Genomic DNA, 12,711 nt, shown 5'->3' with positions numbered 1-12,711 from the left:
GGAAGGGACAGAGGGGTTCAACCATGTGAGTTCATGAAGGGGTAATTACACAGGGAGATGACAGTACTGTAGATAGACATCTCTGCACGTGATCGGAAAGAGTGCCAGATGCAGGTGAGGCTGTTTGAAGGAGAGAGCAAGGTCCAGAACAGACTGATAAGTATTCATTCTGATTTACTCAAGGTTATATTACATCCCACAGAACCGGTGACAGACGCCACAAGTAATTGTGTCTTGTTGGAGGTGCATGTATGTCATATAAATGTAGCATACTCAAAATTGCAGGTAAAAGTCTGATTGAGATATCAGACAGTTGTGAATCAAAAGTATCTGACTCTGGTTTATAGATTTGTCTTTTACTAATCTGATGTATAAATGTGACTTAGTCTACTTTCAATTTTGAATGCAGACCTTCACATTTCATACTAGACGTACTGGATATAATTCTACTCATTGTATAGTCGCGGGTATACACAGGTATTGGTCTATAGATAATATAGGCTAATACAGTAAGTAGCCAACAGAAGGCTATATTTGGCACAAGTAACATTTTGCTATAGATTATCATAATATAACATAGCATAGGCCTACCATGTAGGAAAAGTGTACACTGTAAGCTGTGACTTCTTACCAAACAGCCTTGAGTTTGCAAATACTGTTTAATATTGTTCTCTCTTACATGACATCCGTTCAGCTTGACACCTGAAAATAAGGTTACCTCTAATCTACCAGTCTCAATGAACTGTCACATGGATGTGACAGTGGATGTGAGGATCCAGGACAGTATGGCTACTTTATGGATCAACCAGTGGTGGAAAAAGTACTAACATTTTGTACTTAAGTAAAAGTATCAATACTGCAATATTCAAAATGTACTTGAGTAAAAGTACAAAAGTATTGGTATCAAAATGTATTTAAAGTAACACCAGTAAAAGTACTCATTATGCAGAATGTCCCATTTTAAGTTTTCAAATGTATTCAAATCTTTTGAAAATAGCAGATCTACAAGCTCGCAATGCTTCACATCTGGACGCACTGTGAACTTGTAGATCTGCTATTTTCAAATTGTAGTGGGGTAAAAGTACAATATTTGCCTCTGAGGTGGAGTAGAAAGGTATTGAAAATTGGAAATACTCCAGTAAAGTAAAAAAATACCTCAAAATTGTACTTATACAGTAGCCTACGTTACTTTCCACCACTGGGATCAACCAAATGAAAATTAAATTAAAAAAGCGTCAAATAATAAGATACCTCGTCTCACCTTCTCCAGGTGTGCTTTAAAACTGAAAGGGGTCCACGGGGGTCTTCTTCACTTGTGTGTCCAGATCGCACAGCGACTGATGACCTCGACGCTGACATGAAGGGGTTTTCTGTAGGCTACTTTATTTACATCTCCTCTACAACTTGTTGCCGCACATGTTTTTTTTTATCCCAATTTCTCCCTCTCTGTCTCTCTCCTTACGCCACTGGAGTGTAGAGAGGATACTATAACCTCTGGCGGAAGCCTTATGAATGATCCCTCCTCTGTCACAGATCCTCTTTCTGCTCTGCTCACTGTTTACTGCTGAGACTGAACACCAAAACGCTCGCCCCAAAGCACAGTCACCCCGGGGCAAATCCGGTGACCTCGGAACGGTCGCCACCTGGTATTCCTAAACGTATTACGTTTACCAGGTGGTACGTTTAACATAACCTCTCAGTGAACTATGGCTAAACCTAACCTTATTCCTAAACGTAACCTCAGTGAACTATGCCTATTCCTAAACGTAATTTCAGTAAAACTATGCCTAAACCTAAACCTTATTTCCTAAACGTAATTTCAGTAAAACTATGCCTAAACCTAACCTTATTCCTAAACGTAATTTCAGTAAAACTATACCTAAACCTAACTCCTAAACGTAACCTCAGTAAAACTATGCCTAAACGTAACCTCAGTTAAATGGTGACAAACCCTCAGTAAAAAAAACTATGGCCAAGCCTAAACTTATTCCTAAACTTTACCTCAGTAAAACAATGCCTAAACCTGAACGTATTCCTAACCTTATCCCGAGTCAAACAAATACAAGAATACAAGAACCGCTGGGGGCGAGCGGTCCGCGAAACAAATGGGGGTGAGCGTGTTCTGGGGCGAGCGTTCCGGTTACCCTGAGACTCAGTAAAGGTGCACACGTCTGATCAGCTGATGAACTTCTGCTTTCATAGGCCCACTACCAAGGAGACGGGGGGAGTGGTAAATGTTTAATTGCTTTATTTTTCTTCCCTGACAGTCTTTCGCTGTAAGAATTATTGCGTTTATGTCGCCTCAATCCCTGCGGGACCGGGTATTATTCACCTTTTATAAGGAACCACATTGTCACATCGACATAAATCAAAGGGACAGTAGGAGTTCTAATTTGGTGCTAACCAACTGAGTTTTTATATAACTCTATGCTGTGTACAAGTAGCCTAGTGATCGCGGTTAGTTATAGCCTGCCCCAGTGACCTTGATCACTGACCTCTACTAATCTGCTTTTGATGCGGCGTGGGAAAACTATTAGAGCTACCCTGTTTTTATTAATCATTCTAGAAAACGAATGTTATGGGGTCAGGCTACCCTACTGATAACTTAATATACTTACATAACAGGAAACTTTAAGAAAAATGTCACTTCCCTTGAAAGGGTCTGTGATGTTGTACTACACTAGCTAGTTACAGGAGATAAATTAAGTTTACAATAGTTCGTCCAGCAACTAGTTTGCCTGATGACCAAAATATTGACCATGGCGCCCTCTTGTGGATGCAGACTAGAGAGCAATTCAATATAATACTTGATCGTTTTTTGTTTGTTTGTTTATTACTCTTATTTAATTACTCTCACCACAATTAATTTATTCATCTATTAGGTTCTGGATATTATCATTATTAATTATAGCATAATAATAATTATTATTGTTATAATAATTATTATTAGTAGTATTAACTATTATTATTGACAGCAATAATAAATACATTGAACAATATTTTTTCTGAAAATCGTCTTTTAAATAAAAATCAGGCAATTCCTGGAGCAAAATCTACTTTGGGATGCATTTTGGGGACCTTGCTCCTTGATGTTGTGTATTCCTGCTTGTTGATGTCTCTTTCTCTTACTATTGTTTTGGAAGTTGTAAAAATATTTTAATCAAATAACGTAGATTACACCATTAGGTGTGCATTGCTCATTTGATTGATGTCCATCCATAGACATGCCATTATGTGTTTTATATGTTCTATGATCAAAGCCATCCATGTTCATCATCATCATCATCATCATCACACCTGTGGCCTCTCCCTCCTTCCTCTCAATGTTAGAGCTCCGATCATCATCATCACCACACTCTGACTCATCACGTCACAAATCATCCCTCTCCTTTGATTGAGACACGTCTGTTGTCGCTCATGAACGCATGTGGACAAACTTCTCACACATGGCTCCTTTCAGACCCTTTGTCTACTAACCACTCTCTACCCTGGGCATTCTTCTCCGTGGATACCAGTTGTCATGGTTTCCGGAGCGCCCCAGTAGGCTACGGCAGGGATTAGAGGCGGCCATTTTGGGGACAGCTGGGCCAGGTTGGTCCCTATTGCCCTCCGTCCTGCTCCCAGTCACTCTGGGGGGAAGAGGGGTAGCATTGTGTGAGGATTAGAGCTTCCTGTGTGTCGGCCCATTACACAAGGAGGGGGCGGGGGGCAGAAAGAGAGGGAGAGAGAGAGAAATGAAAGAGAAAATGAAAGAGGGTGAGTATGAAAGCGAGTATGACAGAGAGAGGAGGGTGGAGGGAGGAGGGAGGTGGCGCCCTTTACAGCTGCACCCTCAATCACACTCATACAGGCTCTGATTATCCCTTTCACACACAACACACGCACACACTCACAAAACGGAGGAACTGAGACATATGAAAAGAAATTGAAGGCAAAAAAGGCAGAATTAGCAGACAGCTACCAGACAAAAGAGCCCACATCCAGACACACTGAGCGTTACCAACAGAAAACTGACCAACAGTGTATAGTCAGACCAACAGAGACAAAGAGTCATGCAAACTGCATATCGTTGGTCAGAAACTTTGAATCTCCATTTTTCAACTTTTTTTGTTTTCTTTCCGTAAGTTATTTTCACTACTTTTGTGTGACATGTATGTATATCATACAAGAGTGTCACACCAAAGTAGTGAACATAGCAGATCTACAAGCTCACAACGCCTCGCGATGTGAGGCGTTGTGAGCTTATAGATTGGCTAACTAAATATTTTAAATCGTTTTTAAAATAATATTAACGGTTTTGGACTTCCACCCAGTGGATTGGATTTCCACCGTACAACGATATTTAACACAGACAAATGAGAATTAAGTGCATTCAGACAGTGATGCTGACCCCCATCCACATAGACAACACAAAGGTAGTCATCCTCACATCAACATGGCGTTTTATTTTATCTTTTAGAAATCACACAGTAACCACGTGTCATATCACGACTACAAAGAAATAACATTAAAAGATAAAAGTGTATGAAAACAATAGTCGAGCTACAGTAAGTGGGAATGTAGTGAGTGCAGACAGTTCCTGCAGGGGCAGAAAATGTAACTCTCAAGTGCTTTGAGAGAGAGAGCGAGAGAGAGAGAGAGAGAGAGACAGACAGACAGACAGACAGACAGACAGACAGACAGACAGGCAGAGAGAGAGACAGAGAGGGGGGGAAACACAGCAAAATCCAGTGTTCATTTTAAACCCTGAATTTAACCACCTAAACACTATATACTTAGTTGATCGGAGGCCCCCAGGGGTCTATACTACTAGGCCCCCTCTATTTCCCCCCTAAACCAAATCTCTTCGGTAAAATAGCTGATCACCAATCTCACAACGTAATGCTTTGAGAGCTTGTAGATCTGCTATTTTTGCCAAATGTTTGCCCCATATTAGGGACGCTAGGGTTCATGTGGTTAAATTGACACTCTAGATTGTACTGTGTAGCAACACTAAACACTAGTGGGTAAAACTAATGGCTGAGGCTGAACCATGTTTTTTCTTTCTTTGTTTCTTTTTTTCAAAGTTCCACAACAGTTCAACAGGACACCGTGCAGATCATACTAACTGGTTACAATCATCAAATGCTGCTCGTAACACTGACGGCTAAATGTACCGCAATTGTTCACTGATTTCACTCTGTTAATCTAAAACAATCATTGCCCTCATCATCATCATCGGCATTGTTATGTCCATTAAACATCAACAATAACATAATTATCACCATCGTTGTCTGTTTCCATAGGCAGCCAAGCAGCAGAGGACACAGTGCACCTCAATACATCAGAAACATGAATTCAGCAGCATCACATTGAGAACGTAAGAACAAAAGAATACAAAATAAAAAAGGATGTAATTGTATATATACAAAGAATGGCCACCACTAAGTAGGCCTGTTTTGGTATGTAATTTATATTGTAAAAATCTAGTAATCTCATCATTCTTGAATCGAATAATCTCAGTTCACAGCTCGCACTGTTTGTCATTATCTGTGCTCGGAAATGTCTGTCAATAGACGTGCACACTGCATCGTGTGACATTTAATCTCATCTCATCTTGACAGTTCTGTGACGTGCATAACATAAGGCCTCACCGTGTTCTTTGAAGTACAAAAATAGCTAAACTGACTCAAGCACTACTTTCACAGTCATTTACATGTTACGCTAACACACAATGCACGCACGTAACACACTCACACACGCAAACACAAGCGCGTGTTTGCGTCACACACACACACACACACACACACACACACACACACACACACACACACACACACATACATAGACCTTTTGACTAATACCAGACATGAATTAGAATCAATACTTTTTAAACAAAACAACAACAAAAACATCTCATCCTAGTTAAAAAGTAATACATTCCCTTGTCAGGACATTAAAAAAAAATGAGTCAGGGCATTCAGCCAGTCATCATTTGCAGACTGTAGTGTCCATTAGTTTCTCCCCATCCACACTTGTTCCTGCACTGATTGGTAGAGGCTCAGGCTTATTGCCTTTCTCAGGAGATTTAGCCAATCCTTGTTTTTCATCCAGCTGTCCAGTGTTCTTATTGGGTGATTTTGAACTGCAGTCATCCACATTATCATTGTCACTGGACTGAACCTTGGGAGCAGCGTTGGTTGCAGTCCCTGGGTGCGTTTTCATGTGGCCCTGTTGATGATAGTCACAAAAATCTTTGGTTTATGATCAAGATTATTGTAGATTATCTGTACATACTATATACCCTTTAAATACTACTGTTGATAGATTGTACATTTAATATTATTTATCTAATTATCATCCATATACGTACCTATATATACATATCTACAGTATATGCATAATATTGTAAAAGTAATCCATTTTACTGTTCATACTTGGTACATACTGTACATACATAACTACGATATGCCCATCTTACTGTGATAGATTGTACATGAAATTAATTCATGTCTGGTCAGTCTTTTTATATTCTACTACTAATGGCCTAGAAACTATGTACACCTGACCAGCCCAGGCGCATATGGCCAGGTCAGATGTTAAGTCATCCTTATACTATATCTTTTTTATAATGTTATCCTATTTGTGCTAGTGTTACTACTTATTCTGTACATTACCTGTATCTTTGTTTCATCCTTAATGCCGATTTCAGTTGCTATGACAACTCAGGATCAATAAAGGCCTGTCTGTCTCTCTGTCTATCACATGACATCTTTTTCATTTCATCATAAATATTCCAACTTGATTATAGACTATATTTTCCTGAGTCAGGAAAAACACTGTACCCACTGTAATCCTTGTATGCTTACCTTAAGACCACTGCGGCTTGCGTAGGCCTTCCCACATTGGGAACAGCTGTAAGGTTTGTCAGGGCGAGCAGGCTGGGCAGGTGGTGTTGGGGTTGGTGGAGGAGGCTGGGTATCCTCTACAGGTTTTTCCAGCGGGGGCTCTTCAACAGGGACTTCCTTCACCTGCTCTGAATCGGGGACTGGTAAAGGCTTTCTGGGTGTGGTGATCCCGTTGTCTTTCTCAGGCTCTTTCGGAATGTCGCTAGAGGGTTCTTCCGCTTCTGGGAGTGCTTTAGGACTGGCAGGAGGTGTGAGTGCAGGTAAGGGGTTGTCAGTGGGAGACTTTGGAGAACATTCAGAGCCGGGCGTGAGGCCGGACGTGAGGCATGAGGTAGAGCTAGCTTGACTTTCTGTAGACAAGGAGGGAACATTGCTAACTTCACTCGGCACCACGTTGCTCTCCACCACTTCACTCGGTACCATGTCGCTCTCCACCTTGGGCTTTGAAACGCAGAGGGAAAGAGGACCGTCTTCTTCCTCTGGTTCACCACTAACTACAGATGTGTGAGAACTGGCTGAGGGTGCTTTGAAAGAGATGGCGCTGCCCGGGTCAGCCTGGGTCTCCTCCTTGGGGTATGCAGCGCCATTCACAGGGCTTTCCTGAAATGAGGGGTTGTCGCCAAGACGCTGGGGGTCCTCCACTCCCGCTGAGGAGGGATTATGGGTCAGGGGTGGGCTAAGGCTGGGCATGGAAGCCTCAGATTCCTCCATCTTCACAGAGATCAGGTCGGCAGCTGTTGATTGCTTAGAAATGAACCCTGAGTCGAGGACACTGATCTGAGGTTTAGAACTGCTGCCCATTGTTAAGGCCAGGGGGAGGATTTGTTGGGAATTGGATGCAGAGCCCAGCGAGTCAATATCTCCATCGGTGAGGCTCGTGTGTTCTGGTTCTTCAGAAGGCACTTCATCCTCCGGCGGTATCTGCCCTCCGAGGTGCAGGCGGATATGGTGCTGGAGCACAAGAGCGTTGGTAAACTTGCGTGGACACAGTGGGCAAGAGTTCTGGGTACGGGCATTGGCTGGACGAGCACGGTGGGTAGCCAGGTGGGCCCTCAGGCTGCCTTTGGTGGAGAAAGAACGGCCACACAGCTTGCAGGGGAATGGGCGCTCTCCCAGGTGTGTGGCCTGGTGCAAGCGCAGCGCTCTGGGGCAGCTGAGGACGCGCAGGCACACCCCACACTGGTTTGTGGCCAGTGTGTTGGGCAGAGTAGAGGTGCCAGCGATGGTGGTTGTGGTGGTGGAACTGAGGATTCCATGGCTGCTCAACAGTGCCCCATTAGTGGCACTGGGGCTAAGGCCGAGAGCAGCCAACATCTCCCTGCGGTAGGCAGTGGTGGTGGTGAGATCCTGCCCGTGGGTGTTCTCAGCTGAGGTCTGGAATGAGGTGGACGGGCAAAAGGAAGAGGAGGCCACTCCATGGGGCCGCTTCTCAAGCTTCTGTACCAACCGCTGCAACTTGGACGTGTCTGAGGTCTGGGTGGAGGGGGCGGGAGAGGAAGAGGAAGGAGAGGAGGTTGGCAGTTTAGGGAATGGGGGAAAGGGGAAGGGCAGCTGATGAGAGGTGAGGTGGGAGGCAGATGGGTGGGCCGGGGGCCGGAGAAGGGCAAGATGGTGGGGGGAGGCACCTCCGGGGAAGAGGATCTTGGGGAGGTGGGCCAGCTGGGAGTACTGAGAGCTTGGGTGAAGGGCAGAGTGAGGAGGCGTGTTCTCATCAAAGCGCTGCTGCTTCGCTCCTTTGAACTGGCTGATGATGGATGAGGAAGATGAGGCAGAGGTGGAGGAAGAGGGCAGTACACTACCAGATGTGCCCGCTGCGGCTGCCGCGGAGGCCCGGTTAAGCTGCAGCAGTGAATGTGCAGTGGACAACAGTGCCATGTCCACAGAGGGAGGCAGAGGTAGAGAGGACGGGGAGGGGCGGCCAGAGCCACCAGACAGGAACCCTAACCCCATGCTCTCTGCCATCCCTGGAACGCTGCCTTTCACCCCGTTGAATGGCTCCTCATCCTCGGCCCGCCGCTTCCTCCGTCTCTGACCGGCACCGGGGACGGAGCTAGCCTGGATCTGCTCACAAAGTGCTGGGGGCAGCAGGGAGAGGGAAAGCTCTGGGTTCTGTTCCCTATGTCGTAAGAAGTGGGCTTTGAGGTTGCCCCTAGTGGTGAAACGGCTGAGGCAAACCGGACACTGATAGGGCCTCTCGCCTGTGTGCGACCTCAGGTGGATCTGAAGGGACGAGTCGCTACTCAAGACCTTGCCGCAAAACCTGCAGGCATGCTGAGGACGCCCCGACGAAGAGGCGGACCCAAGGGAGGAGCTGGGCTGCAGGAAGTCCAGTGAGTGGCTTGAGGCGGGGAGGGGAGGTGTGGGAAAACTGATGCCGTTGCCGTGACTGAACGAGGAGGAGGTGTTAGAGGATTTCTCATGGAGGTAACGAGGCGGCAGGCCCAGCGACAGGGAGAGGGGGTGCAGGGAGGCAACAGAGGAGCTGATGGAGGACGATATAGAGGAGGAGGAAGGCAATGATGAAGAGCCAGAAGATGACGTCGCTCTGATTCCATTTATGTGTGAAACACTGGACTTAGATCCAGAGGACTGAGGGAACAGGGAGGACGGGAGGCTGGTAAGGAGTGCCGTTGAGGTTGAGGTTGCTGGAGGAGCAGGAGAGGGGTGTGTTGGCGAGGGAGATCCGGCTTCATTTGATTTCTGGCGGCTCTCCACTCTGCTGGCTTGTGAGTTATTATCTGGGGCGAAAACGGCCCCTCCGAGACGTAGCACATGCCTGCAGATCTCCTCTGTCATTTGCATCTGGTGGATCTGCCTCTGCTGTAATAGCCTCAGCTCCTCCAAGAGCACGGCCAGGGTTGGAGGCACCTGGATTTGGCCCCGTTGCCCTGGAGGGCTAGGGACCTGCCGCTGACCCAGGCTGGGGCTGGAGCTGTCACGGTGGGGCGGTGCACACTGGGAAGAGGAGGAAGATGAGGACGAAGAGGTGGAGGCAGTGGTGGTAGCAGAGCAACCCATCTGCGGGGAGCTCATGGTGGAGTGAGAGAGGCCTTGATGGGACAGGGTGTGGGAGCCAGAGGTCTGACCCAACGGAGGAGGCGAGTGGGTCTGGGATGAGAGAGAAGGGTGAGGGAAGTCTGGGGAGAGGGAAGAGTGGGTGTTGGGGAGCGAGGTGGTGTAAGAGACAATGTGGTTTGGCCAGTGGGGAGGAGGCGAACTTTCAATGGGCAAAGAGGGCGCGTGGAGCCCACCGGGGGATGGGCGAGGGGCCAGTGGCGGCTGGCAGTCCTGGAGAGAGGTGGGGGATGAGGAGGAGGAACCTGATGAGGTCAGCTCTGAACCAAGCGATGTGGAGGGTGACTTCACGGCCAGGTGGTCATCTATGTATAGAAAGAAAGAGACCAAGAGCTTTATATTTTATAACACTTGATTCATGTAAAATAAATTATATATTTATCCATCAGATTGTGCAATACACCACCCTGCAATAACTGCCTGCACATACAGTATCTACAGTATCTGCCGGAATAAAACTTTTAAAAAAAAATGTAATTAAAACATTCACATTGTTCAATGATTCAATGTTTATTTATCTTTACAAATTTGAATGCATGCCAAAAGAGTCTACTTCAAACTTCAAAAAGAAGTCCTAACAGGAAATTGCCTCGAATATACGCAAACAAACAACACAGAGAAACTCCTTTATGTCTTTGTAATGTCTTGTCTCAATCTGTGCGCACCACAGCAAAACTCCTCAAACGTCTTGCACACACAAAAAAGCTTACAGACCACCTTGCTGCTATGACAACACATTTTAGAGGACAATAGACATCACCAAGACAACCCATAACCCCTCTTAACCCACCCCCTCCCTGCAGCAGTTACGTCTTTCATCTCCCTATTCACCCTTCCCCCCTTACGTCACAGTGGAGGTCAAGGGTCAGGCCATGCTAAGGGTTCTGGGCACTGTCCGGGCACTCTGATTGGTCAACTGATCTGACCTTTTCAGCTCAGGGGTCAAATTCTTTCAGAATCTTGAGCACAGAGTGAGAAAGACTAAAAAAGAAAAACCAAGGGGGGAGGGTAGCAACAATAGAGAGACAAACTAACTATTCCCTCCTGGAGAGATATAGTGATGGAATGAATGACTGTACCTCACTGAAATTCCTTCTCTGGTCCTCTTCAATAGACCCAGCCCCACAGGGCATACAAAAATAGTTTCCCAGGCAAACTTCCACTTTCCTTTGTGGAAGTCTACCTGCCGAGATTGTTAGGTGCAAGTGCCTAAAGTTTAAAGCAGCGCAGCGTTAAGCCAGCCTACTGCCACACAGTTGAAGTGTGCATTCTCTCTCCCCTCCTGAATCTTTTTTTCTTCTTCATCTAAACCCCCAACCGTGTAGGATACAGTCAATAGGACTAGGGTGAGAAAGAGGGAGAGGGGACAAAACTATTGAGAGGGTAGAAAATGGGGGAAGGAGGAAAACACAAGGAAGAAAAGCATGGAGAGGGAGAGAGAGAAGAGAATAGAGGGGTAGAATATTAATCTTTACCAAAAACACTCCCTTCCCCCCGCCCATGCACCTTATTGTTAACAAATAGGAGAGTGTTCTACACACTAATGAAAGACCTCCAGCAGACAGCAATGGGTAGCCTGTTGGTGTCCTAGACTAGAGGTCTAACAGCACAGGAAAATGGCCACAGTTGTGATAGTAATCCCACTCCATTCAAATCAGAGAGACAAGTTTACTGGCAACAATCTGCTAGATATGTCTCCCACCTGCACAAGAAGCATTTCTGCCTTCCATATTGCTATCCATCCATTGCTGTTTTTTACCATATGTACAGGTAGGCTATATGGAACATTTCATATTTCACTGTGCCTTCCTGTTATTTTTTAACTTGTTCTTTGTTCCAAATTTCTTATTTCTGTCTCTATCCTAATTCTTCCTTGTAACTGTAGCTAATGTTGAGAGCTTGCACAAAAACTGATTTCACCCACTCTTCTACACCTGTAATTGTTTGATGGGACAATGAAGTTGAATGAATTGAATCCACCATTATTTATGGGGCCATTACAACAAGTGACTAAGCATGATGAGTTTCTAGAGCTGACAAACTTTTTCAAACTTAAACTATACAAACTTTAAGTGTATTAAATCAGGTTAGTGAGACTATAGTGACTAAAATAAATGTTATCCCAACTATTTTATTTTTACTAAATAAAAAAAATAAAAAATCGACACCTGGTACGGCGATACACTTATTATGCCAATGCACAACATAAATGTGGGTTTTGTGAGGAATCTGAGGATGATTTGCAAGCCTAGCAATTCCATAATCACACAATTTTCTGACGACCTTGTGCTGCAGAACTGTTGCGTCCTCATCCAAGTGGTCCCACAATATTCAGGGATCCATTTAGAACAAATAAACATAAATTGTTGATGAATACAGGACCTCAATGGAAACAAGTCCACTGGACTTTTTTTTGTGTGATCCTTGTGCATGACTGTACTTGTGCTGTTTGCATTTCTGTCTAATAAAGTAATCAATCAATCAACCAATCAATCAATCAATAAACAAATGAGTTTTTAAAAAATGAATAAATAGATTTAGACTTTTCTCACCGTTAGATAGAAGCCGTGTGCCCCCCGGGTCCGCATTATTAACGAGTTGCTGGGGTCGTTTCTGCTTCCGGCGTGACATGATTCACGAGGACACAGAGAGAGAGGGGGGCATCAGTAGTAGTAGATTCAATGGCACTGGGAGGGTCGTTGTCTGTAGCCTACTTTACTACCATCCACAAGTCAAAGGCCAACAAAAC

At 45.1% G+C, this 12,711-nt stretch overlaps 2 protein-coding genes across 5 annotated transcripts in view; both read right to left on the bottom strand.

Moving 5' to 3' along the window:
* slc7a7 (solute carrier family 7 member 7) overlaps positions 1-1,492 on the bottom strand; it is a 15,518-nt gene extending 14,026 nt beyond the window's left edge. The window contains exons 1-2 of one of the 4 annotated variants that reach the window (XM_084043526.1): positions 1,252-1,492; positions 50-120 (exon numbers count right to left, since the gene is read on the bottom strand). The gene's annotated coding sequence lies outside the window, so the exon portion shown is untranslated. The remainder of the gene's footprint in view (positions 1-49; positions 121-1,251) is intronic. The other 3 variants (XM_084043525.1, XM_084043524.1, XM_084043523.1) reach the window with 3 other exon arrangements.
* A 4,478-nt stretch (positions 1,493-5,970) lies between these two features.
* On the bottom strand, positions 5,971-12,593 carry LOC311034407 (uncharacterized protein; the record flags this gene model as incomplete). Its single annotated transcript, XM_084042288.1, has 3 exons — positions 5,971-6,210; positions 6,849-10,267; positions 12,515-12,593. The coding sequence occupies 3 exons, from the start codon at positions 12,591-12,593 to the stop codon at positions 5,971-5,973; spliced, it is 3,738 nt and encodes a 1,245-aa protein (XP_083898414.1).
* Positions 12,594-12,711: the final 118 nt, after the last annotated feature.

The sequence above is a fragment of the Gymnoscopelus microlampas genome (genome assembly GCF_963454915.1).
Source record: "Gymnoscopelus microlampas genome assembly, chromosome: 19".
In the NCBI taxonomy this organism is placed as follows: domain Eukaryota; kingdom Metazoa; phylum Chordata; class Actinopteri; order Myctophiformes; family Myctophidae; genus Gymnoscopelus; species Gymnoscopelus microlampas.
Note: the sequence above shows the minus strand (reverse complement) of the source record. Positions and strands in the feature narration are given on the sequence as shown.